Source organism: Mytilus edulis, chromosome 4, assembly GCF_963676685.1.
Source record: "Mytilus edulis chromosome 4, xbMytEdul2.2, whole genome shotgun sequence".
NCBI lineage: Eukaryota > Metazoa > Mollusca > Bivalvia > Mytilida > Mytilidae > Mytilus > Mytilus edulis.
In genome coordinates this window covers 1,762,032-1,788,084 of record NC_092347.1, presented here as the reverse complement: position 1 = coordinate 1,788,084, position 26,053 = coordinate 1,762,032, and the positions used below count along the sequence as shown (strand labels likewise).

The following is a 26,053-nucleotide window of genomic DNA, read 5'->3' as shown; positions in this document are numbered from 1 at the left end:
TTTTTGTAAAAGGGTCAAAGCAAATACTTTGTCAAAATTTTAAGAAAATTAAACGAGCCAAATTAATTTTAGTTAAAGTGTTGGGTACCACCTTAAGTCAATATAGACACACTTAGCAAAACAAGTGTGATATATTTTACCTATTACACTTTTTTATTTCTTTATAAAATTTATAAAAGTCAGTAAGAGGAGTAATAAAGTGATCTGTATACAAATTATTGCTTAAAAAAATCAGCAGTTATAGTTATATGGAAAAAATTATCAATGAACCATTTCCTTATAAAAATGTAAACACATAAAAATTATCTTTTGAACATAACAAATATGATTGGAACAAGACAACACACTTACCACTTCATATAAATTAAAATATAAATGACCTGTTTTCTTGTAAAAATTGGCCTTTTTTAGCACATATTTTGTCATTATGACAATTACAACTTTTTTTTAGATATTCTATTATAGATAGGTCTACAATATTAGGTACTTATAGTTATATAGTCACTTGTTGATTTGACAATTCTGTCTTTCTAGCATTATCATTTAGTCGGTCAGAAATACTGTAAAATCAAGTAACAGTAAGAAATTATATGAGGTTTTATCATTTCTCTTTACTCACTCAGGCAGCTTAATCAAAGTGCTTGTGAGTACTGAAGGGCATCAATTACATTCATTTTGCAGTTTGAACTTAAAGAAAGGAAAAAATATTATTTCCTTTCTAAAATTTTTAGGATGAATATTTTCATTATAATGTATTATTATTTTCTGATGCTGACTTAAGTTAACATAACTCACTCACTGGCTAGCTCATTATAAAGGAAAAAATACTGAATGTAAAAACTTATTTCTACAAGCCTAGAAAAAACACATAGTGTTAAATGGGTATGTTATTAAATTTCAAAATGAATGCTAAAGATTGTTTGTCATGAAAAATATAACAATCTAAAAACAAATATATATATCTATATCTAATGCTGACTGACAATGACTAAAGGAGACAGTATAATATGTGTCATTATTTGTGCAGAAATGTTATTCGTACATCAATTGCAGATTATTAATACCATATTTAGCCTATATGACCAAAACTGGTCATTTATCATACAGATCTTAATAAATTTAAAACTGAAATTTGAGCCATAGCATAACATCCCCCACATCCATCCCCACCTCAAAAAAAGGAACAACATCAAAAAGCAAAAATTTATATAAATAAAAAAAAATAGAACACAACATTTTAACTCATATAAAAAATTTGCATAAGATTTCTTTTGACAATGAGTTTGCTAAATCTTCTTCCAAAAGTTAAATATATCAATCTTTTATTTAGTGAGATAATCCCTCAAAAACAAATCATCAAATAATAAACAACATCTCATACATAACAAATACAAATCTATTTAATAAATAAATCAATTGCTCAAACTCTTGATAAGCCTAAAACTTGAGAGACACTGGTATTCAAAATACAGATAGATAATGAGACATATGGAAGTCTGTAAGTAATATAACTTAGCCCTCTTTTGATATGATGATAAAAACGATGTGATGTATGCAAGCTTCTGTCAGGAAGAAAAGACTTCATCTTGCTGAGATAGCTGTGTCTCTAACTGTTTGACTTTTTCTGCCAGAACTTGGGAAGCTATTTTCTGGTGGGCGTATGCTTCATTTCTCTCATGCAGCTGTAAAATATAATATAGGCTTCATTGTGTTGTGAGTTTGGTGTCTCATTGTTGTATACATTAAATGTTCTTTTTTTATATTTGTGAATATCACATAATTCTGATTAAAACAAAGTATTAAATTTTAAAGGTATGTAACCATCACAAATCAGTCAGAAAAATATGTCAAATCAACATATAACATGGGAGAGAACTCCTGATAGATTTTCTTTCATTTAAATTTTGTCAAATACACACAGAGGTCTTTTTATAAAAATGTCTGTCAAGCCAAGAACAGGTTGATATTGCACCTGAAAATTGTCTTTATCATATAATAACTAAGATGTACATTTGTAAGTTTACAATGAACCTCAAGTCAACAACAAAAAATATCTTTGTCAAAGTATTCAATGTTAAAGGGATTTTCTGTACTCTGTTTCCTTTTTTATTTGCTAATGAGCCATAAATTCTTAAAAAGACAACTTACAATTTGTGTAAGAACAAGAACCAATTCTCTGTCTGTTAGCGGTCTGTTATCCACTTCACCATTTTCCAAACATACACCCAATTTAGAATTAGAAACTGTACGTCTCATCAGATCATCTGAAGAAGAAATAATAGTAACATATATATATGTTAGCTGTCTGTATACAGTATCCAATGCAATCAAGAAGTAGAATTTACTGAAGTTCCTCTTTAATATTCCTTATTAGCAAAAACAAACCAAATATTGTAGTTTTTCTGTTGTAATATTATTTTTATTCTAGTGTGCAAATAATAATCATATTATGAAATAAGTTACTGGATTTACCAACATTTCTAAAACAGCAAAATAAGCATTCTGATGACTTTAAAACACTTTACAAACTGGTTTCCAATATAAGAGTACTTGCCATCATTTAATGTTTCCAACAGGAACCTGAATACAGCTTTAGCTCTCTCTAGCTTGTTCGTCCCTGGTACTGCCATTGAAGTTAGCTGAGATAGGAAGACTTTATTTTTTTGTAATTGTTCCTCAAAAGCCTGTCTGTAAGCATCTACCGTTAACATCACTTCTTTCTTTCTTTTCTTGTGAGATTCTACCTGTTTATATAGTATTGAAAATATGAATAAAAGAACCTCAATGAGACAGCAACCAAACAATAACCGTTTTTAGACATCTTGAGTGTAACATACATACAATCTTCAACAATAGAAATGTGTTTAAGCAATATTTCAAGTTCTACGTTGTTCCATGTCTATATTAGACCTGAATAATCATAATAAATGAAACCTTTCAAATCAAATCAAATTCAGAAATGAAATAATACAACAACTGAAAAATTCCCCAAATTGGGACATGAGAATGAACATATGGTGAGGTTTAACTAGTTTTTATTATCATAAATCCCCAATATCAAAATGAAATGATGAAAAAAACATATAAACTGATCCTTTGCCATTATCCATCTGTACACTCCAAAAAAACATGTTTAGCCCCACAGAACATCAACTAAGTATTTTTTGCAGCAACAAATATTACCCAAGTTTCTCTAGTGGGACCAGAGTCTTTTTTCTGACTTTTTCTTTGTATATCCTTATTGAACTCTAGATCTCAGATAAGGTAACTCAGATTTAAATCTTGACACTTCTTGTCAGACCCATTTTTTTCAGGGGAAGTAACTCTTCATTATCATACCTGAGATTTTAATCTTGACCCTTCTTGTCTCAAGTGAGCTGCTGCATGGGCACACCAACATGGTTCAGGGGAAGTAACTCTACATTATCATGCCTGACATTTTAATCTTGACACTTCTTGTCTCAAGTGAGCTGCTGCATGGGCACAACCACATGGTTCAGGGGAAGTAACTCTACATTATCATACCTGAGATTTTAATCTAGACACCTCTTGTCTCAAGTGAGCTGCTGCATGGGCACACCAACATGGTTCAGGGGAAGTAACTCTACATTATCATACCTGAGATTTTAATCTTGACACTTCTTGTCTCAAGTGAGCTGCTGCATGGGCACACCCACATGGTTCAGGGGAAGTAACTCTACATTATCATACCTGAGATTTTAATCTAGACACCTCTTGTCTCAAGTGAGCTGCTGCATGGGCACACCAACATGGTTCAGGGGAAGTAACTCTACATTATCATACCTGAGATTTTAATCTTGACACTTCTTGTCTCAAGTGAGCTGCTGCATGGGCACACCCACATGGTTCAGGGGAAGTAACCCTACATTTACAAGCTCCCAAAACTGCAATCTAAAGAGAAGTAAAACCTTTTAATTATAAAAACTCTCAAAGTTTAACTTTTTAATTAATTTTAATATGCCTAATTTATGATGGTTAAAGAGAAGGTATAAGGCAACATTCTTAGATCCACATTTTTAAATCAACAAGTATCGTAATTCGAGGAAATAGTATCCTTCAGAATTTCACAAAACATGAGTTTGTTAGATATCAGTAGTTATATGAAAGACCAAACAGCCTATTCATTTCTATCAGTGATTTTTCTGTAAAATTTTGTGTGAAGGTATTTCATGATTTACTGAACAAAATATAATGAAAAAATTTGGGGTCACCGACTTAGTCTTGTCCCTATAGCAACCTCAGTTTCGTGTTTTCCCGAATAATTAACATAACATTTGCTTGTTATCTAAACTCTCAAAAAATCCTTTATATCAAACCTACAAGCATAATTCTTGTTTCACGTTAAACAGTAGATTTGTATCTATCAAATACAGGTTCAAGAGAGTAAGACTCATATAGTTTGATCTTTAAAAATATGATTTATTTCATTCCCGCCAAAAGTGAAACGTAACTAGAGGCTCTAAAGAGCCTGTGTCGCTCACCTTAGTCTATGTGAATTTGGACATTATTTTACAAGAATCATCCAGACATCAGTTACATGCATATGTTACCAGTATGTTAAAACTTCTAGGTATTATTGTTTATCGGCCTAACCTTCTGAATACTCAATTTTCGAATTTTTTTAAAAATTGACATTAGAATTAGAAAGATTATATCATAAGGAACATGTGTACTAAGTTTTAAGTTGATAGGACTTCAATTACATCAAAAACTACCTTGACCAAAAACTTGAACCAAAACCTTAAGCCTAAAGCAGAACAGATGGACGCAGTGAAAAACGTGAAATAGGAACGTTATAATTTGATTATGTTAATTGCTAGAAACAACGTCATAGAGATTTTATGTCACTACCAAGTTGCGTTAGTTGATGGGCACAAACAATAGGCTGTTTGGTCTTTAATTACATATTTCCTTAAGGGCTTAAACCTCTTGCAAAAACTTAAAAAATAGCCCCATGTTAAGATCTTGTTATTAATATTTAGATATGAGTCAAAGGCTAACACAGGAAGATATTTAGCAACACAAGGTCTTTTTCAACAGTCTATTAACTTCTCCTTTCTATGATTTTCTTTATATGTTGTTGTTCATTTTATGGTATATGATGAACTACCAATAAATATGTTACCTCTGCTGAAGTATAGTTGCTATAGTGATCATCTGAGGACCTGCTACAAGTTTTCATGTATCTCTCTCTTTCTTTTACATCTAGTAAGGCCAATAACTCATCTCTCTCTCTGCTTAAACCTGGAAATAATAGGTTAATCAGTGAGTTCATAATATGTTTACCCTTCTTCAGTAACAGTTTAAGCAAGAATCCCTGTTTTGGGATCTTACATAAAATACACAAATATTAGGAAATACCTATTCTAAATTTCCTCCAAACTATCTTGAACTAAAAATTTGATTACAAGTTTTCATTGAGAGTCCAGTGTTATCCCCAGGCCTTGTTAGCACTGCGCTTTCCAGCGCTATCACAATTTCCAATTGTTCTATTGCGATGACCGCAGCGCTATCCAACACAAGCGCGTTGCTATATTTTTATCATAATTTTTTTCAAATTTCCCGCTTATTTTTCACTTCAGATCACATGATTGACTGGTTTACTATTCCTGAATGAATTATTTCTGTTCTATTAAGTAACTCCTTGGGACCAGTCTAGTAAATTTTACAAAATGGCGATTTTGAAAGATCAAAATAAACAAAGATTTAAACATTGACATCTATTTTTTTAATTTAAAGAATATATAGAGGCATATATGAATGAAATGAAATGAAATAAGTTGACCGCAATTCCCAACGACACTTGCAAACTTGTTTTTACAAACTTTGAAAAGATAGCTTTATGAAAATGCTTTGAGAATATCAAAAGAAAAGATAGGGTCACTGTACGTTTTTCGAGCTAAAATACAAAATAAAAAATCCCATGTAGATTCCTTCAGAAAATGCAATGTTTCATAGTTACCTCCCCTAAAATGCCAACTTAAAACATTAAAACATTAAAAAATCAATCAAAAATAATCTACACTTGTAAAACTATTAAAATTCATCAGTAATAATCTTATAAATTTGTTCTTTCAAATGAAATTCACATTAGTTATCTGCATTCCTGCATCAAATTTTTGTTAACTTGATTGAAAATCTGGACCTTAGGTTCTCTGTTTTTTACAATCCAAGATGGGGGAAGACACCCATACCAACTTAAATAAACAATTGGTGTCAGTTAATAAAATTACTCCGCTATCTTGTCTGTACATTTTTAAGAATCCCTTTTCAAACGCATATAGTAAATTCCTACCTTTATTCTGTGCAGCCACTTTCTGTAAAGCCTTGTTTTTCTCCTCCAGCACAGAGGTTAATGATGAATTTTCTCTACATACACTGAAATTATAAAAATATTGAGAAATAGTTAAAACATATGGAATACAAAAGCTTTGACAAATAAACCTTTTAGAAAACTACTAAATATTAGATTCTAAAAACAGATCTCCAATGAAAGAAAATTTTGAATAATAAAATGATACATCTCATAAAATCAAAGCACCAAAGGCGCTGTAGGCAGTTAAGTAAAAAAAGCAGAGGCAAACTTGGCAGAAGTTAAGACGAATATTGTTGAAAAATTGGTGAAAATATTATCTCGGCTATTTCTCAAATATTGAATAATGTTTGTAGCCTAAAATTTTCACTATCCAATCCCGCCACTTTCAAAAGTTATGTCCAATTATTTGTTTTAATATTTTTATTAGTTTTTATTGTTTTACATTTGTAATTCCTGGTCTTTTAAAGTAAAACTATGCAGTATACATGTAGGTTTTGCTAATAGTTACAAGCTGCATGGAGGAATATACAACTGCTTACCAAATACCATTGACTTTTCATAAGTTGTCCTTTTTGAACAAACCTTTGGTTTTCTAGTTTGAATGCATTAAGGTTTTACACTAGTAATTTCTGGGCCCTTTATAGCTTGTTGTTCGGTGTGAGCCAAGAAATTAAAATTAAGTGACAAAGTGTATCCAACTGCACACCAAATATCATTGACCATTCACTTGGGGTTCCTCAATAACTGACCTAATCAAAAACTAATACATATTAGTCAATAGACCATGACAAAGGGGGTGGGCTAAATATTCTGGTAATCAGTGGCGGATCCAGGATTTTTCATAAGGGGCCCACTGACTGACCTAAGAGGGGGCCCGCTCCAGTCACGCTTCAGTGATTCCCTATATAAGCAACCACATTTTTTTCCAAAAAGGGGGGGCCCAGCCCCCCCCCCCCTAAATCCGCCTCTGGTAATGAGATATACCTACATTATTTATGTATGTTCCTATCCCAAGTCAGGAGCCTGTAATTCAGTAGCTGTCGTTTGTTTATGTGTTACAAACAGTTGAAAGGGGTGTATAGTCCGCGGTTTTTTACCCTGGGAATGAAATTGATGGAAGGGGTGCGGACTATGCAGTACTATAGAATTTCATGAATATTTTTTTTCCAGAGTTGGGATACGATGTTGAACGAGGTTTGGCCAAGTAAACAGAAACATCATGTGTTGTCAATGTTATAATGTATTCTTGACAACTCTTTGTATTATTTAGAAATAAAAGTATTCTTGACTACTCTTTGTTATTATTTTTAAATAAAATAAACAATCTAACAGTGTTGACTTAGTAATTTGCATAAAAATCAGCCTTTGATCGAATGTCCGCTTTGTTTCGGATTTGGTAAAATTTGTGTCATTGCATCTTTAACAGTGTACATGAATCCTGAATATCAATAAAAGATGAACCCTTGAATGGTAAAACCATTATAGTCAAGATAAAACCTAGTGAAATCTTCCCAAGATCGATTTCGTTTAATGTTATTCACGTGTGTACAGTACAAGTGCTGCTGGATAACTCGGACTAAAACAAAATCGGCCTATAACAAAATCGGACTATAACAAACTTGGACTATAACAAACTCGGCCTACTATTATTTATATGCAGAAATATATTGCACAAACTCGGACTACGATAAGTAGATTGCTATTTTTTTACTTTATTAAAAGAAAACTTTATAAAATGTATATTAAAATTATATACGAATTTATGAGATTATAATGAATATTTTTGAAAAAAAAACATATATAGAAATGTATTAAATATTTGATATATGAGTTGAATTGATATGTTTAAACAAGGAATTGTATATTTAAATATACAATTCCTTGGTTTAAATGAGGACAATTAACTTCTATTTAAAATAATATTGTGATTTATTATGCTTATTGACAAAAGATGTTTTAATGATTGGCGTGTGTTCGTGTTTTTAATCCTTGGTGTTTATGATTAGTATATAAACAAAGAAAAATTTGATTGACAGTAAATGGCTTCTTAACAATTTCACTAATCTGTAGTTCTTTATTAATTGATTCAGCAATTGAAAGGTAATTATATTCAAATGGTCACATCAAACAGATACACTGTTTTTAGAAAGGCAAGCCGAGGCAAACATTTATTATACATAAATATAAAATAACATGAAAAAATCCAAATGACTAGCTGTTAATTACTCCTGCTTATGTTTATACTCGTGCTTTTGCCTTTAAATTACAACACCATTCATTTTTGCATGTTACCTCAGATATGACTCAGAAGTCTGTATGTGCTATGTATGTTTTGTATGTGCTATGTGTGTGTGTCGCACTATAAAACCAATGGCTAAAGAGGAACTAACTTTTATTCAGTGCCTAGTTACAATCTGAACTGTCTTGTTAGGGACAGTTCTTTTATACAACTACGAACGTGACTTTAATTTAGAAGGAATTTTGTTTATGATAGGTACTTACTTTTAGAAGGCCCAAAGCCACAAACAAAACGGTTCTAAATAGTGACCATTACTTTTGGTCCCATATACTTAACGTTAGGTTAATTACAGCAAAATTCTGAGAGGGACATTATTACAAATAATGATACTTAAAAGACAAATCAGTGGTGAATTTTCAATATATCAATATCAAAAAGAGGTTTTTTGTACTTTTATTTTTATATATATCTTGTTAACGTATTTTTTTTTTTTATCCCCTTCAAAAATGTTCAAAAATAAATTATTTAATTAATTGTAGATAGCAATTCATTTTAAATTAAGAATTGAAAATTAATTTCAAATAACAACAACAACCAACATTATACTTATATTCTTTTTATCTAGTAGTCCGAGTTTGGTATAGTCCGAGTTTGTTTTAGTCCGATTTTGGGAGGCCGATTGTGTTATAGGCCGAGTTTGTTATAGTCCGATTTTGTTATAGGCCGAGATATCATGGATTCAGTACAAGTAAACCACGATGCGCCATATTGAATATGTGTGATTAAAGTATCAAAATTTTCGTATTCCGACTTTTTGTGTTTAACTCTTAACTTATCGACTTAAATAAATCAAGACCTAACATTTTTTAATTGTAAATTGTAACCATTAATACTGAAAGTGTAAACCTGAAAGAAGTGGAATTTTGTATAAGAAACTATATTTCCCGGTGAAAGGTCACATTGTACAGGTGTATCGTCTTACATGAATAAGTTTACAGGTTTGTGAGTAAAGCAATTAATTAACCATGTCAACTTTAGATTTTCGTCTAAGTTCAGTAATTTTTAACTAAAACACGATAAAGGAAACCATCTTGAAATGACCTTAATTGACATCGGCATCGACAAAAACTATAAATACGTATTCAAATTAGGTCCCGATTGATATTGCAATGGCCCTGATCGAGTATAATGTTTGGGGGTTTACACGATGCATAGCAAGTACGGAGAGACACGATGACAAATAATAACATCAGCTTTCAGCTTGCATTAAATAGTTAAATAAAATTCATACAATGTAGAAATAAAATAATCAAGTATTCTTACAAATTCAAGACTTACACAGAGAGGAAGTAGGACAATGCTTTTAAATATTTACCTTTAGTAGGATGGAATCCACGAAATTCAACGGCGTAATAGCCGCAAAATAATATCCATGCGCCATTCATGCCATTTGGCAAATTTTAATGCCTTCATTACAAACATTTTCGGCGATGAAATTATTCTTACAATAGTTCACTTACATCTTCATCAAAAGCAGAGACGATAAAAAGCTATGCTTAACTTTTTAATAGCACTTTTTCAAATGGGGAACATCAATTGTTTTGGGAAAATCGACGATCATTTAAGGTAATCTTCCTTATATTTATTGTTTTTTATAACAAAAAGTGTGAAAAAAATGTCTAATAAGTTATAAGGAATCTACCAGACCTGCCAGATCAGAGCAATGGCACTTTTTCAAAAATTCCCAGAGGGGAACCCAAATCCAGGGTACTCGCATAAGGCAGCTTAACTGCCTAAAAATCAATAAACAAGAAGACGCAGTATAAAACTTGTATTATCATATTTTTTTATGTTTCAACATAAAATCTGTGTTTTCAAATTTGAAGTATTTAAAAAAAAAAAAAATAATCCAATCATAATGACCATGTGTCCTAACAATGAAATAATCTCTGAACATGCATGCTTTCCTTCCTTTTTCTTTTTAACTACATTACTAATGCCACAAACAGGTATAATTTGTCAGCAACTGTATTAAGCCAGGGTTTATATTGTCAATACATTTATAATGAATAAATAACATAGCTGCAGTACAAAATGTAATTATACATATTTGTCAAATCTCTTGGGACTTTATAGTTTGAATGTTTTCCAATAATACCTACTTTCAAATATATCGACCCATATGACTTAATGATTGTCTTATAATACCTACTTGTCAAATCTCTCAGCCCATATGGCTTGACTATTCTCCAATGATACTTCCTTTTGGTCCAACTCAAAGTGCAGCTTATTTACTTCCTAAAAGAATTATGATGTACTGTTTGAAAAAATCAAATGTCAATAATTCCTTTGTTCATTATATTTACTAAGTTTTTCATGATTTTTTAACATGCTGGTATTTAAACGGCTTTATTATATAATTTTAAACTGTACTGTTGTTTCTTCATGTTCTTTTGAAAGACAAAAATAGAAAAAGACATTTAAAAATGGATTAAATACTAAGACTTCTATTTTTATAAACATATATATTACCATAATAATATCAAACAATTTACCTGTTCTAATGAATGATTATATTTGTAAGTTTTCTTCTTCTGTACTTCCCTAAAGTCTTGTAGCTTTTTAGACTAAAAAACAAAATATAATTATGATCATACCAGTGTACAAGTCTTAGTCCTTTCATTTGGTTAAATCAGATCAGTTCTTTTCTGTAAAAAAAAAATCAGCCTGTTTCAAAGGACAATTAACAGGGAACTGAGTCCCTGCATGGTAAAGGTAGTCAAGCAACATTTAATAAAAAAAAAAAAGATTTTTAAGGTGACTACAATTGAAAAAATGATTTTTTTAAAGTAAATAAATTTTCTACCCTATACATATTGCATCTAAAAATTGACCTTAAGTTGTGCACCTCTAATAAGGATTTGTTTTAATAAGATCTTTATGAATGTGAAAATGACCATTAAACATGTCAGAATTTTATCAGCAAGCTTTGTAACTGTATCTTATATCAGCTTTGTTAAGAATTTACCTGCTCTCTTAATATTGCTATTGCTTTATATTTGGCATCCAGTCTTTTCTGATAAACTTCTATTTCACATTTAAGTTCTTCAACTTCCTGAAAATACAATATAAAATTGTGGTGGTAGCCTAGTGCATGACAAATAACAATGTCATTTTAATATGATAAATAAAATGTCCAACTTTTGATTTGAAGTAGACCTGTCAAGCCTGCAATGTGATGATCTTACATCTCACTGTAACTAAAATATGAACTTGGCTCAGAATCATATCAGTGAATAAAGAGAAAAGGCTTGCTTGATATTGACTTACTTTATATTCTGGGTTTTACTTTTACGACACGTGTCTAGATAGGCAAATAAGGTTTTTGAGCACATAAACTGAGTTTAGTCCTGTTTTTTTCAGATAAGTCAGGTGTTGGTTGTTGGTTTGGTCTATTAGCTCATTTTAATCCTGTAATTTGTTACGCTATATGCTTATATATTTTTTTTATTGTTATTGTGAAAAAAACACCTTTATCCAGTCAAGTGTGTGTGGTTGGTGTGGTATGTTATCCTCTCATGAAAATGACTACATTAACTTACTTCTTCAGCTGTTTTAAGTTTTCTTTCTATTTCTTCTTTTCCAATCTTCTTTAACAAATCTGAAAATAATAAATAATATAAGAATGAATTCTAGTTTTACTATGAGGCCATGATATTTTACAGGCGCTGGATCATTAGATAGATTTTTTTAAACAAGATACACAGAGAATGATTGTGGCCAAGTTTTATTCAAATTGTTCTATAGTTTCAGAGCAGAAAGTTTTGTAAAAGTTAAGCAACAAAAGAACTCCAACAAGGTACACCAATCCATCGCAAAAGCTCAATTTGCCTATGGGCCGGGTGAGCTCATATTTGACCAACTTTAACATGTTTAAGGAAAGAAGTAAGACATGATGCTGTAATAGTTTCAATAAGTTATAACTGGTTTAAATCTAAGATCAACTTACAAATCACATAAATGTGACATTGCATCCATTCTCTTAATTTTATGTTTCTTTTAAACAAAATTGATGGATAAAATGCATGCTCAAGTGTCTTGTCATTATTCTAATGAAAACAACTTAGGTTTTATCCATTATTTATGAGCATGATTTCAAATAATTTAAAAGTAGTTTTTTTATCAACTACTTTACATCTTAATTTCTTTTTAGAAACATGTTTTTACAGTTAGTCTTTATATTACTTATCATTATCATCTCTCCATTTATCAAACCCTGACTTATTAATGTTCATATGTATATCTTTGTAACATGCATTAATTTATGCTGTTAAAAATGAAAGTTTTGATATTGTTTATAGTGGAGTAAAGAGTTAATATAGAATATAGAATGACAAAGTTTCAATCACTTACAGTAACCAGCAAACAGTACATATAATACTTTCTATTTTATTTATGTTTCATTGAGTATCATATCTAATATAATCTATATATAGGAATATGTCTTCCAATAAATGGTTCCCTTGTTATTTATCTATTAATTATAGAAAAGCAGATTTCAAGCTTTAAATCATGTCAAGACATGTACTGCAATTTCAGAAATTGTTTGAAGTTATATATTTCCAAAATACACCTTATCGCTAATCCCGGCTGACCCGGCCCTTGAACTTTTGACGTAAACAACAATCACTTTTCCATTGTGGCGTCAGATATTTTGTTTTATGACGTTAAAATTTTACGGGAACCTGTGTGATTTCCAGCAATGGCGGACAAATAGCGATAAGGTGTATTACCACAGAAAAGATTTTGCAAAAACTGAAAAATCATATTTTAATATTGGAAGCATCATTTGTAAGTGGCATTTCTTTTTTATCAAACTAATTATAAAAGCACCAAAACATTTCTGCTTTAAAAGTAATAGACAAATTAAATACAGATCTCCATAGATTGCATTCAACACTTTCTTCCCTGAAGGACAAAGACATCAAGTATGAAGATTACCTATTTGGAAGGGGTATCTGTCCTGTTCATAAAGAAAATGAGGAATCTGATAATAATATATATAATGTATAGATTTAAGGGGTTGGGTCATTCCTATGTGAATAAAACAAACTTATCAACATAAATTGATGTTATTTTAGAGGAGACCTATCTAAATTATTCAGGGAATATAAAAGAGAAGCAACCATCCTTAATATCTTGATATTTTACTATGAACTAAAATACATTATGATTTACAGTAATATCAAGTGTAACTTTCTCCCTTTAATAAGTTTTTTAAATATATTCTTCGTATTCAAAGTATATTGAATTGGGTAACAGGCTAACATAGTTTATATTGGAAGTACAATTTTGTACTTGTGATAAATATATCTCAATTATCAAAATTACTAATTCATCCATGAGTAAAAGTTAAATGCTGTTCTTTTATTTAGGTACACATGATATTGTCTGCAAATCATCAATTACTATAGTAATGGGGTCTTTTCAAAACAGCAGTAAACTATTGGTCAGGATCTTTAATACAAGTTAAATTTTGAGACAGGAATGCAACTCCATGGTAATATGTTTTTTAAAAGAAAATCATGTGATTTGATTTAATATTACAACTATTTTTACAAATACAGAATACTCATCCATTTAAGGGGAGATCACTCAAGTGATTTCATTTCACAATTTGAAATGTGCATTTACAATGTGTACAGTAAATTTACCTATTTTGTTTGGTAGCAAGAAAACTATTACAATGATTTCAATTCTTTTTTTATGTGGAAATAGAACTGTTTCCACAAAAAAATCTTTTCTGATAGCACAAACATACCAGTGTTTTTTGACAAATTTGAAGACCTGTAGACAGTAGATAGAGAAATGCTTTGTGAGACTGACCCACACTTTTTATAATTAATTCATCATTTTTGGGGAAAATAGCGCCTAGCCAAATAAAAACTACATTTTGCAAAAGTAATGAAATATCAATTGTTTCTAATTTAGACCCATCTATCTACCTTAATAACTTTGCTTGACTACATTCAAAAGGCAAATGTAATGAATGCGATTGCATTACTGCATATAAGTGTAATTTGTCTTGGACTTGACATGGCTTGATTCTAATATTTTTCGTAATCACTGTTACATTTGTACCTATCATTTATTAAATTTCAGAAGTTAAGGACAACAAATGGCCTCATTAGATACAACCACCAGCACAGAAGATCAAGCACAGTGTGTGGTGTCAAATATTCCTGGAATTGAACAAATAAAACCAGAGATTTGGAAACCTGGCAATGCCAAAAGAGAAGTCTATAGATATATCTGCCTGCAGAATACTTCCTGATGGGAAATATCTTCTTTTTTTTTTTTTAATGTGGATAATATATTTTATTGCACTCTATTGCTGTTAACAATTAACTTAGTGTACAGCATTGCACTAAGTATTCCTGATATATTAGTTATTAGGCATCCAGGGAGAATATCTAATAAAAGTAAATTGATGTTACATTACAATATTACAATATTTTAAATGATTTCATGTTTACCGGAGAATTTCACTTCCGTCCGATAGTGGTTTATAATATTAGATAAATGTGCATCGTGTTTGCATCATCATCTTTGTGATTTGGATAAATTTAATTCATAATATTTAGACAGTTTGTCTAATTTAAAAGGTAAGTTGACCATAATTTTCGTTATGTTTTGAATCATAATCAAAGTTTTAACTTATTTGAAAACTGTGGTATTTTAGACTAAGATCATATATGATCATATATCTAAACTACTCAAGTAAACATGATTATACACATCATCAGAGTGTACAACACAAAGTTGTCAAAAATAAAATAAAATAAAAAGTAAAAGAAGAAGACAAAAAAGTGTGTATTATACAATATTGATTAATATATTATTATTATTTTTAACGTGTGATAGATGTTAAAGTACATTTTTGTCATTTGACATGCTCAAGTCATGTGACCTCAGGGATATCTATACTATTAAATGAGAAGACCTCATTTTGTGTGTTGCTTCTCTTCTTTCCACAATAAATTATTCATCATGCCAATATGTGCTATAGGTACCATGCATAGTCGCATTTGTCATCCATTCTTATGACTATTTAGTTTGTGTTATTTTTGGAGAAAAACGAAAAAAAAGACGTCCAGAAATTGTTCCGTCATTGGACGTAATTTAAAGTCAGAATAGACGGTTTGCGTTTTTATGTATACTTTGATTGAAATTGATAGAAAAAAATGGGAATTTTCGGGGAAAAAATGAGGACCAGGCTAGAAAAACAATTGTCCTGTTCCAAAGTACCTAAGACTTGATACCTTTTCTGAAATCTCCAGTCATAAAACTTTTTACAAAAATTCATCGGGTCACAAAGTATATTAAATACAGAGGGTCTATATAATATATCAATGACCCCGTGGATGGATTAGTAAACTGAGAATTGATAGTAAAAAGCAAACATACTCCCTTTATAGTATTAAGTTATGAATGTTTATAATATTCTAAATGTATGTTCGTCTTGAAATTAATAGAAAAAGAAAACAAGAGTGCACACACTGAAATGTCTCGCCTTCTTTACTAATCATTGATATTATGTTGATAGTCCTAAATATAAAGCTTTATTAAAAAAGAGGGACGAAAGATACCAAAGGGACAGTCAAACTCATAAATCTAAAACAAACTGACAACGCCATGGCTAAAAATGAAAAAGACAAACAAAAAAACAATAGCACACATGACACAACATAGAAAACTAAAAAATAAACAACACGAACCCCACCAAAAACTAGGGGTGATCTCAGGTGCTCCTTTCACATAAACTTAACATTAACCAAGATAGCTAAACAAAGACCAATGAACCAAGAAAATGAGGCCAAGGTCAGATGAACCATGCCAGGCAGACATGTACAGCTAACAAAGCTTCCATACTACAAATATAGTTGACCTATTACTTATAGTTTAAGAAAAATAGACCAAAACACAAAAACTTAACACTGTGCAATAAACCGTGCAATTGAGGTCATGGTCAAATAAATCTGCGGGACTGACATATAGATCATAATATATTTCCATACACCAAATATAGTTGACCTTTGGCATATAATATTAGTTAAAAAGACCAAAACTAAAAACTTAACTTTGACCACTGAACCATGAAAATGAGGTCAAGGTCAGATGACATCTGCCCGCTAGACATGTACACCTTACAATCATTCCATACAACAAATATAGTAGACCTATTGCATAAAGTATGAGAAAAACAGACCAAAACACAACAACTTAACTATAACCACTGAACCATGAAAATGAGGTCAAGGTCAGATGACACCTGCCAGTTGGACATGTACACCTTCCAGTCCTTCCATACACCAAATATACTAGCCCTATTGCTTATAGTATCTGAGATATGGACTTGACCACCAAAACTTAACCTTGTTCACTGATCCATGAAATGAGGTGAAGGTCAAGTGAAAACTGTCTGACGGGCATGATGACCTTGCAAGGTACGCACATACCAAATATAGTTATCCTATTACTTATGACAAGAGAGAATTCAACATTACAAAAATTCTGAACTTTTTTTTCAAGTGGTCACTGAACCATGAAAATGAGGTCAAGGACATTGGACATGTGACTGACGGAAACTTCGTAACATGAGGCATCTATATACAAAGTATGAAGCATCCAGGTCTTTAACCTTCTAAAATATAAACCTTTTAAGAAGTGAGCTAACGCCACCGCCGCTGTAGCCGCCGCCGCCTCCGGATCACTATCCCTATGTAGAGCTTTCTGCAACAAAAGTTGCAGGCTCGACAAAAATGCTTTCATTGAAACCTATAAATTTAAGAAGGTTCAATATTTTTGATATAAAATCACTGTTGTAACTGCAAGAAAAATAAAAATGTTCATAATCTTCTTTTATACTGCAATGATTACATTTATCATCTGTGAGTATTTTCCATTTTACTAACAAATCATTGCATGGAAGTATATAGTGAATTAATTACCATCTAAACATTTTCAGTTTATTGTCAGGTAAGTAGTTAAAAATGAAGCTGAAACAATTTTCTAGTTTGAAGTAAAGGTTTTTGGCCAACAATTTTTCCCACATTATAACTCCTGTAGGTTTGTCTGGTTTGTTTTCATTTATAATAATGTTATAAACTTGTTTTGTACTCATTTTAGAATTGATATCTTTATTAAGCATGATTTTTAGACTATTTATAGTTTTATGAATATTAACTTTAGTTTTAGTTGAATTATCTTGATTTATTATGGTAAGCCATTGATTTGGTATTGCTTTTTTAATGCAGGATATCTGCCTTATCCAATTTTGTTTATTGTTTAGTTTAGAAAGTATATATGTTTCTGAAATTTGACCTCTATCATCTATGATATCATTTATGAAAAACAAATTGCTTTTTACCCACTCTTCAAAAAATAAACATTTTCCATTTAGTCTGATAAAATTATTTCCCCATATAAATTGTTTTCTTATTTGTAGAAAGTCATGTGGGTATCATGACCCACCTCCTTTAACACTAATCCAAGTTTTAATTAATTCTTGGTAAAATTCTGGAACACTTTTGAAAATTGTTTTATCAAGATCATTTATATATTTTAGATTCATTAGAAATATGATCAAGTTATTACCAAATTTATTTAAATAAAATCTTGGTATAAATAAACTCATCATAGATACCAGGACTAAATTTTGTATATACGCCAGACGCGCGTTTCGTCTACAAAAGACTCATCGGTGACGCTCGAATCCAAAAAAGTTTTAAAAAAAAAGCCAAATAAAGTACAAAGTTGAAGAGCACTGAGACCCAAAATTGCTAAAAATGTTGCCAAATACAGCTAAGGTAATCTATGCCTGAGGTAGAAAAGCCTTATTATTTCAAAAAATTCAAAATTTTGTAGACAGTTAATTTATAAATATAACAATATCAATGATAATTCATGTCATCCCAAAAAGTGCTGACTACTGGCCAATAACGGCCAATTGTCCGTTTCGGTATAAAATAATTTTGTTATCCAGCCTATGTGTATGGATTTTATAAAAATATCAATGTCTATCATTTTAAGTTCCCCTTTTTTGTACTCTGTTGTAAGAGTTGATCTTTTAATTTTATCTCTTTTACCATTCCATATAAAAATGTATATGAGGGTTTTAAATTTTTGTAGCGAATCTTTTGGTATTACAGTATTTGATGCTATATCTATAAATACTAAAATTACGAGGTCCAATTTGTCAGCCGTCATCACGTAAAAACGACGAATCACAGAATTCAACTTTATATATAACTAATATAGTACAAAGGTGTAGATTAAAAATTACACCACTCCAGGCTCTTTTGTTTTCCACGTAATTAATATTGCCAATAATTAAGAAGTTCCGGGTCGAGTCTGCTACCGATACCAATAGTATATCACCTGTTACCTATTACCTTATCTGTACATTCCGCATCTGACAGGCGCACCACCAAACGTTGTATTCAGGATTAATATGCTATATACACGGGTCATAACCACAGGGTTGACACTACTAAATTGTCAAATTGTTACCTATTGTAGTATTTTAATCAGTAAGACTTTCTAAGATATCATAACAATACGAATACTAAAAATTTGGACTAAAAATAAGTGTATAGGTACAGTTTTCAATTTGTTAGTGGGCATGACGTAAAACAGCGAAGCAAAGAATTCAACTTTATTTATAACTTATATAGGACAATGCTGTTGATTAAAAAATACTCCATTCCAGGACCTTTTGTTTTCCAAATAATTAATATTATTGTTTCAGTTCGACGGGTTCAAACAGAAAGACTTGAAAGCAGAGAAAAACTGTGTATCTTATAATCGGCATGACTTTATCAGATGACAATACTAATACTAGAATAAGGCTTGCGCATAGTTATATATTTTAATTCAGTCACGGACCCGTGATATCATGGGTGTGTTCTAGTATATGTTAAGTTTGGTAGAATTAAAGATTTAGTTACTACTATTCTCCCTAATATACTTAGTTTTCTTTTCTTCCAGTTTGCTATTATTTTTTCACATTTCAATATTTGTTTTCAATATTAAGATTTTGACATTCTGATTTATTGTGTCCAAAATAAATTCCCAAGCTTTTGATAGGTTTATTACTCCAATTAATATTTTCATATTTTTCTTTGCAGTGCTTTAATTTGCCAAGCCATATTCCTTCAGTTTTAGTTCTATTAAGTTTAAGGCCAGAAAAGTTACCAAATGTTTCAATTAAATTTAATGCAACTGTAATGTCCTGTTTAGAATGTAGGAACAGAGTAGTATCGTCTGCTAGTTGACATATTTTTAGGGTATCAGTGCTGCTTTCTAGCTTAATTTCTAATCCTTTAATATTTCTATTTTCTCTAATTTTTATAGCCATTATTTTTACAGCAAGAACAAAAGTAACAAAGATAGCGAACAGCCTTGTTTAATACCACGGAATGCTTTAAAGCAACTTGAAACCCAGCCATTATTAGTTATGCATCCCTTAATATCTGAATACATTAGTTGAATCCATTTTAAAAAACTTACCTTAAAACCAATTTTTTTTAGTGTTTCAAACATAAAGTTAGATCGAGATCGGGATAATTTATATACTTTTATTTTTATAATTGGTTATCAAATTAGAAATTGTTTTCACATAGTCCTCATTATCTAATCTATATACTGCTATTCAATTTCCAGTATCCCCTGCCTTTAGGACCTCTATTTATATCTATTTTTAATGCAACACAATTATGATCAGTATGTTGCAGAACTATAGGTCTTATATCGCATGAAGTGGAGTTTTTGTAAACTTCAGGTCCTATTAAAAAATAGTCAATTCTTGTTGCTTCAGATCTATCTTTTCTACACCAAGTGAAGTGCATTTTATGTTTGTTTTTCTCTCTCCAAATGTCTATAACTTTTAATGATTTGATTAATTTGTTGAGATTACAGACTGTTTTTTTATTTTTTGTTTGTTTAGATTTATTTTTTGAATCTATTTGAGCTAATATGTCATTAAAATCACCTCCCATGATTATTTGTCCTATGCTATGTTTATCCACTAATAATTCAATGTTTTTAAAAAAGTTATTGCTAGTGTGTGGGTTATTAGGTGCAGATTAGTTAACTATAGTTATTAAATATGTTGTCATTTACTTCTATATTTACAGGTAGAAATCTACCTTCTTCATCTTCAAAACTATCAATTAATTTCAAATTTAGTGGGTTTTTTATTCAAATTGCAACACCTCGTGCATTGCTTGTTACGTTACTTAATATAATTTGTCCCTCAAATTCATTTTTTAATTGGGTTGACACATTATTTACAAAGTGAGTTTCTCATTAATATGATATCACATTTTTGTTGTTTTAACCATTCTATTAATCTTTTTCTTTTTTCAGCCTTTTGTAGTCCTTTGCAGTTAATAGAACAAATGTGAAGATTATTCCAAATTTTCATGCGATAGGTAAGTTTGTTTTATGTTATTTTTGAAAAGTTGGGGAGTTTCCATTCTATTTTTATAGACAGGTATCATGACCTGTTTCTGACCTAGATGGAAATCGATCACATGGTATATATATGTGTATAATCTACAACGTGGATATCGAAATATTCTTGTTTATGTTTATAAAGGTGGTAGGCCTTTTACAGATGAGTTCACTATTTAAGCATTCGTTTAAATGACATTTAAACAATTCATTTAATAAAGAGCAACTAAACAATTCAATAATTGCACAAGATTCTCTAATGGGAAATATCTTATTCTTAATTGTGATTACAAAGACAGTTGCCTGCTGCTTTTTGGCAATGATGGGACTTTACTTAGAACAGTAGCAACATTCAAAGGTTCCTCGTTTGATGTTTGCTTTGTCAGAAATAATACAGTGGCTGTCACATTACAAATAGAAAATAAGACAATACTGGTAGATGTGGACAAAAATGAAATTATGGAAACAATTAAACTTTGTCATAAATGTTGTGCTGTAGCAAGTGATGGTCAGAAGATGGTCATCAGTAGTATGGAGAAAAGCACCTTAGTAAATCTGAACGATATGTATGGAGAAAAGCACCTTTATAGTAAATCTGAACGATATGTCTCAAACAATTTTAGATGGAGTCAGAGCACATTGTAATTCTTTATTCAACGGAAATATCTATGGTACTATTTATCATGAAGACAAAGTCTATTGCTACAAAAGTACTGGTGAAGTTCTGTGTTCAGCACTATGACATTGATAATCCTCAGGGAATTACAGTAGACATGTATGGTTTTGTGTATTTTGTTTCCCAAGAAAACAGCAAAGTCTTTGTAGTTTCAGCAGATGGTCAAAGCAGTAGGATAATACTATCAAAAGATGAGGGAATCAAATATTCTTACGAAATACACATAAACAGAGGAAAAGGGATTATGATTGTGTCCAGAGAATCAATATTAACGCCAAAATATGCAATCTTTAATGACCTGACAACAGTATCGTATAAACTATATCCCTTCTTAATAAGTCTATTTAAAGGTTTTGTTAGCTTCTGAGGTGAATACTGACATTTTTGTGCTTTATAAAGAATATTTCCATAAAAAATTGGATGTGAAATACCTGAACGTATAAGAAGTCTGCATGTTGAACTATATTTATGAATGATGTCCTTATACATGTACCGATGATAAAATTTAGTAAATGTTTTGACTAGTTTGTGATATCGAAAACCCTGGTGTAATAATTTTTCAGTAAGACATGAATTTCTCTGGTTAAAATCTAAAACATTGTTACATACACGAGCGAATCATACAAGTTGAGATAAATAATCACCGTAAGATGGTGACAAGGTAACGTCACCATCTAAAAATGGACAATTAACGATAGGAAATGAGAAATCATCTCTTTTATCATAAATTTTAGTATTTAAAAGCTTTCCGTTAATGATATAGATATCAAGATCGAGGAAAGAGCAGTGGTCATTGTTAGTATAAGCTTTATTTAAAGCAAGTTCAACAGGATAAATTTCTTTAGTATACATACTGAAGTCGTCATTATTGAGAGCCAAAATATCATCTAAATATCTAAAAGTATATTAAATTTGTTTATCAGATGTTGTTTCGATGGATCTTTGCTTATTTTTGTCATAAATTGTAACTCTTAGCAATACAAAAACAGGTCCTCAATAAGTGGTGCACAGTTAGTTCCCATTGGAATTCCAATAACCTGATGTAAAACAGAGTCTCCATAGCGAACAAGTATCAAAGCATGTCCAATTGACATAGCTTTTTTGTTTATTGCTACTAAAAAATTACCTAAAAGAGTTGGAACATATATATTCACATTCATAGGTGTGTGAATTTTTTCTTAATGAAATGTAGTATATAGGGTAGAAAAAACAAAACTTTGAACAGATTCAAAATCACCAATATATGCATGCAATTTATCAAGTACTTCCAACGAGATTTTGACACGCCAAAAGTAATTAATTCCAATATTTTCGAAGGCCTTATTTGAACAATTTATTATCAGGTTTTTGATTGTACTAAGTGTACAGGAAAGAAGAATAGATAATTTAGTAGTGGAACAATGGCTTGAAGACGAAATAAATCTATATTTGTATGGTGTTTTATGTAGCTTCGGAAGCCAATACATAGTTGGGACTTTCAATGTTTTTGGTTCAGCTTGTAAAGCAGTAGCTAAAAGTTAATATTTGTTACAGATGTCGTTTTCTGAAAATGGAGACAGTTGAAATGTTGGTGAATTGGTGATTTCTTTTTGTAGAACCTCAATGTAAAATTTACGTCAAACACAGAGTTCGCGAAATCTTTTTCCCCCTGGTGGTCCTTGAAAAAAATCTGCTGGTCCTCACTATTAATCTAGTGAAAAATACTAAAAGTGTGTCAGTCCTATGCAAAATTTTGGTGGTGAAATCCTGAGGACTGACACTTTTCACGAACTCTGCAAACAATAATAATATTATAAGAAGCTTTATTGGCTGGGACAAAAACAAATTCCTTGGCTAGTTCTTTTAGTTTATGTTTGATACAAGAAATAGGTTTATTGTGGTTATTGTTAAGAGTAAAATGTTCATTATAATGTTGAATACGTGTTCATTACTGAATTAAAAAAAGTCCAATTAAAGAGTCCAAAAATTTTTTGTCAGCTTTTTCCCGTTTTATCCATTTTAAACAGTAAGTACGGAGTGAATCATGGATGATATTACGACACTCATTCCAAATAATAATTGACAGGGGACGATATTTAAGTCTTTTACTGAGGAATGATTTTAAATCTCGGTCTTGAACGATGTTAAGATCTCCTGTTATAACATGGGAAATGGGTCCATAAATGTAATCCGACTTACTGCAATTACATGAAGTAGGTGTATTTTCACTGATATTAACATCTTTACACAATTTGCTATAATTAAACACAAATTTCCGGGTAGATTTCTTGTAAATATAACAAATAAGACAATGTAAGAGGGAGCTCAGTATTATCAAAATATCCAGGAATTTGTTCTTTCTTCTTTATAATTCAGCACTCCATCAACATACTGATGATAATGTGCCGTATTTAACAGAATGATGGTCGTTAAAAATACCAGCAATATTTACAAAATCAAAACCTTTATTGACATACATGTACTTTCAACATCTTTTGATTAAGATTTTTTATGGAATTTTTGTAAATCAAAATGATATTGCTTTTATTAAAAGCATAAAAGATTTATTTAAAGTCGGTTGTACATACAACAAACTTTAAATAAATCTTTTATTATTTTTATTTCTCACTAATTTGTGTTCCTTAGTATTAACTAAGAATAATATGACTAGTAAAACAAACATGATAAATCCACTGAGTGCAATGATCAACCAGTAACTACCAGAGGATCATCATGCAGCAGTACCTATTTACCAAAACATAAGCACGCATTATAAGTGTTTAAACCATCATAAAGGGTAACACAAATGACCGAATAACACTGTTATTATCCGAATAACACTTGTAATGACCGAATAACACTTGAAATTTTAATACATTTTATTAGCACATTTTGGTGACTTTTAAAAATTGATTATTGAATAATAATATATTATCGATGTATTTAATAACTTAAAAACGATTTACAGAAAGCAGATAAGTTCATAAAGATCATTTTAAATTTAGTGTGTACATCAAACTTGGCGGCCATTGTGATTTCCGTGGTCATGTAGATATAGGAAGATGTGGTGTGAGTGCCAATGAGACAACTCTCCATACAAATAACAATTTAAAAGGTAAACCATTATAGGTCAAAGTACGGCCTTCAACACAGAGCCTTGGCTCACAAAGAACAACAAGCTATAAAGGGCCCCAAAATTACTAGTGTAAAACCATTCAAACGGGAAAACTAACGGTCTAATCTATATAAACAAAACGAGAAACGAGAAACACGTATATATTACATAAACAGACCATATTAGATCTACATACTAAATTTTTAAAGTTTTTTATGGACTTATCTGCTTTCTGTAAATCATTTTTAAGTTACAAAATACATCAATAATATACTTATATGGGGACAAAGTCCCCAATTACGGTAGAAAAATCAATGAAAAAAAAAAAAAAAAATCCTGGAAAATTTTCCCGAATTTTTCATTCTACTAATGAACTCAAAATCGTTAACTTTTTTTTCAGATCTAGTTCCTGTTCCTGTCTTGTTGGCATGAGACTTTGAATAAAATGTATATTTATCAACATATCATCAAATATAGGAAGGAATTCAACACCCAATCATTTTTAATAATTGTTTGATATGAAAAAACGTTACCTGATGATAGCATTTCTTTGTTTACATTGCATATGACTTCATAATCTAAATAACGTCACAACTAAATCCCTAACAACAGAACCAAAATCGGAAACGTTACAGTATTTCCGTTTCTTTTTTTTTAAACAAATATTTAAGTTACAAAAAAATAATTCATACAGACTTCGTCCCCATTTACAGGTAATGCCTGTCTCATATTATTAAAATTTCAAGTGTTATTCAGATAATAACAGTGTAATTCGGTCATTCGAGGTACCGCCATCATAAATTATGATTTTTATTCTGTACCTGGGGATTTGTTCATCACACGACTGCAGCAACCTTCGCTTTGATTTTCAAGTTCACATGATGGCCGTGTATGATGTTGCACTGGAGTTTCTTCTGCAGTTCCAGTTTGTTTGATTTTGATATCTGATTTTTTCGATTTCAGAAAGGGTAAGGTGCGATATTTATTTTGAGCAATTGGAGTGTATAATTGTGTTGATTTTTTCAATGGGATCCCCTGACAGTTATTATTATCATTAAAATTCAACCGAAGACCTCCTGGTTTTAAACCTAAGCCTAGTCCCAAGTCACCATTTTCTTTAAAATCACTGTCATCGTCACTTAAAACAGACATAATTTAAAATCCATTTCTCATGTTTGCGTGTAAACCGGA

The 26,053-nt window shown here is 30.7% G+C and overlaps 1 protein-coding gene and 1 pseudogene across 1 annotated transcript; one reads left to right on the top strand and one right to left on the bottom strand.

The window, feature by feature from the left end:
- On the bottom strand, positions 1 to 26,053 carry LOC139518696 (coiled-coil domain-containing protein 125-like). The gene is made up of 11 exons (XM_071310166.1): positions 25,684 to 26,053; positions 12,179 to 12,237; positions 11,605 to 11,691; positions 11,132 to 11,203; positions 10,789 to 10,874; positions 6,317 to 6,399; positions 5,147 to 5,265; positions 3,805 to 3,912; positions 2,555 to 2,744; positions 2,149 to 2,264; positions 1 to 1,682 (listed from the first exon to the last, which is right to left on the bottom strand). Exons 1-11 carry the CDS (start codon positions 26,012 to 26,014, stop codon positions 1,566 to 1,568), a joined length of 1,368 nt encoding a protein of 455 aa, XP_071166267.1. The 5' UTR covers positions 26,015 to 26,053; the 3' UTR covers positions 1 to 1,565.
- The window catches only part of LOC139518697 (omega-amidase NIT2 pseudogene), a 29,720-nt pseudogene continuing 18,847 nt past the window's right edge, over positions 15,181 to 26,053 (top strand).

Excerpts from the sequence above, each read along its gene's own strand:
- LOC139518696 (XM_071310166.1), bottom strand. The coding sequence starts at position 26,014 with ATGTCTGTTTTAAGTGACGATGACAGTGATTTTAAAGAAAATGGTGAC. Across the intron at positions 12,238-25,683 it reads TGTGATGAACAAATCCCCAG|ATTTGTTAAAGAAGATTGGA; the intron begins GTACAGAATAAA and ends TATTATTTTCAG. Across the intron at positions 5,266-6,316 it reads AGTGGCTGCACAGAATAAAG|GTTTAAGCAGAGAGAGAGAT; the intron begins GTAGGAATTTAC and ends TATTATTTCCAG.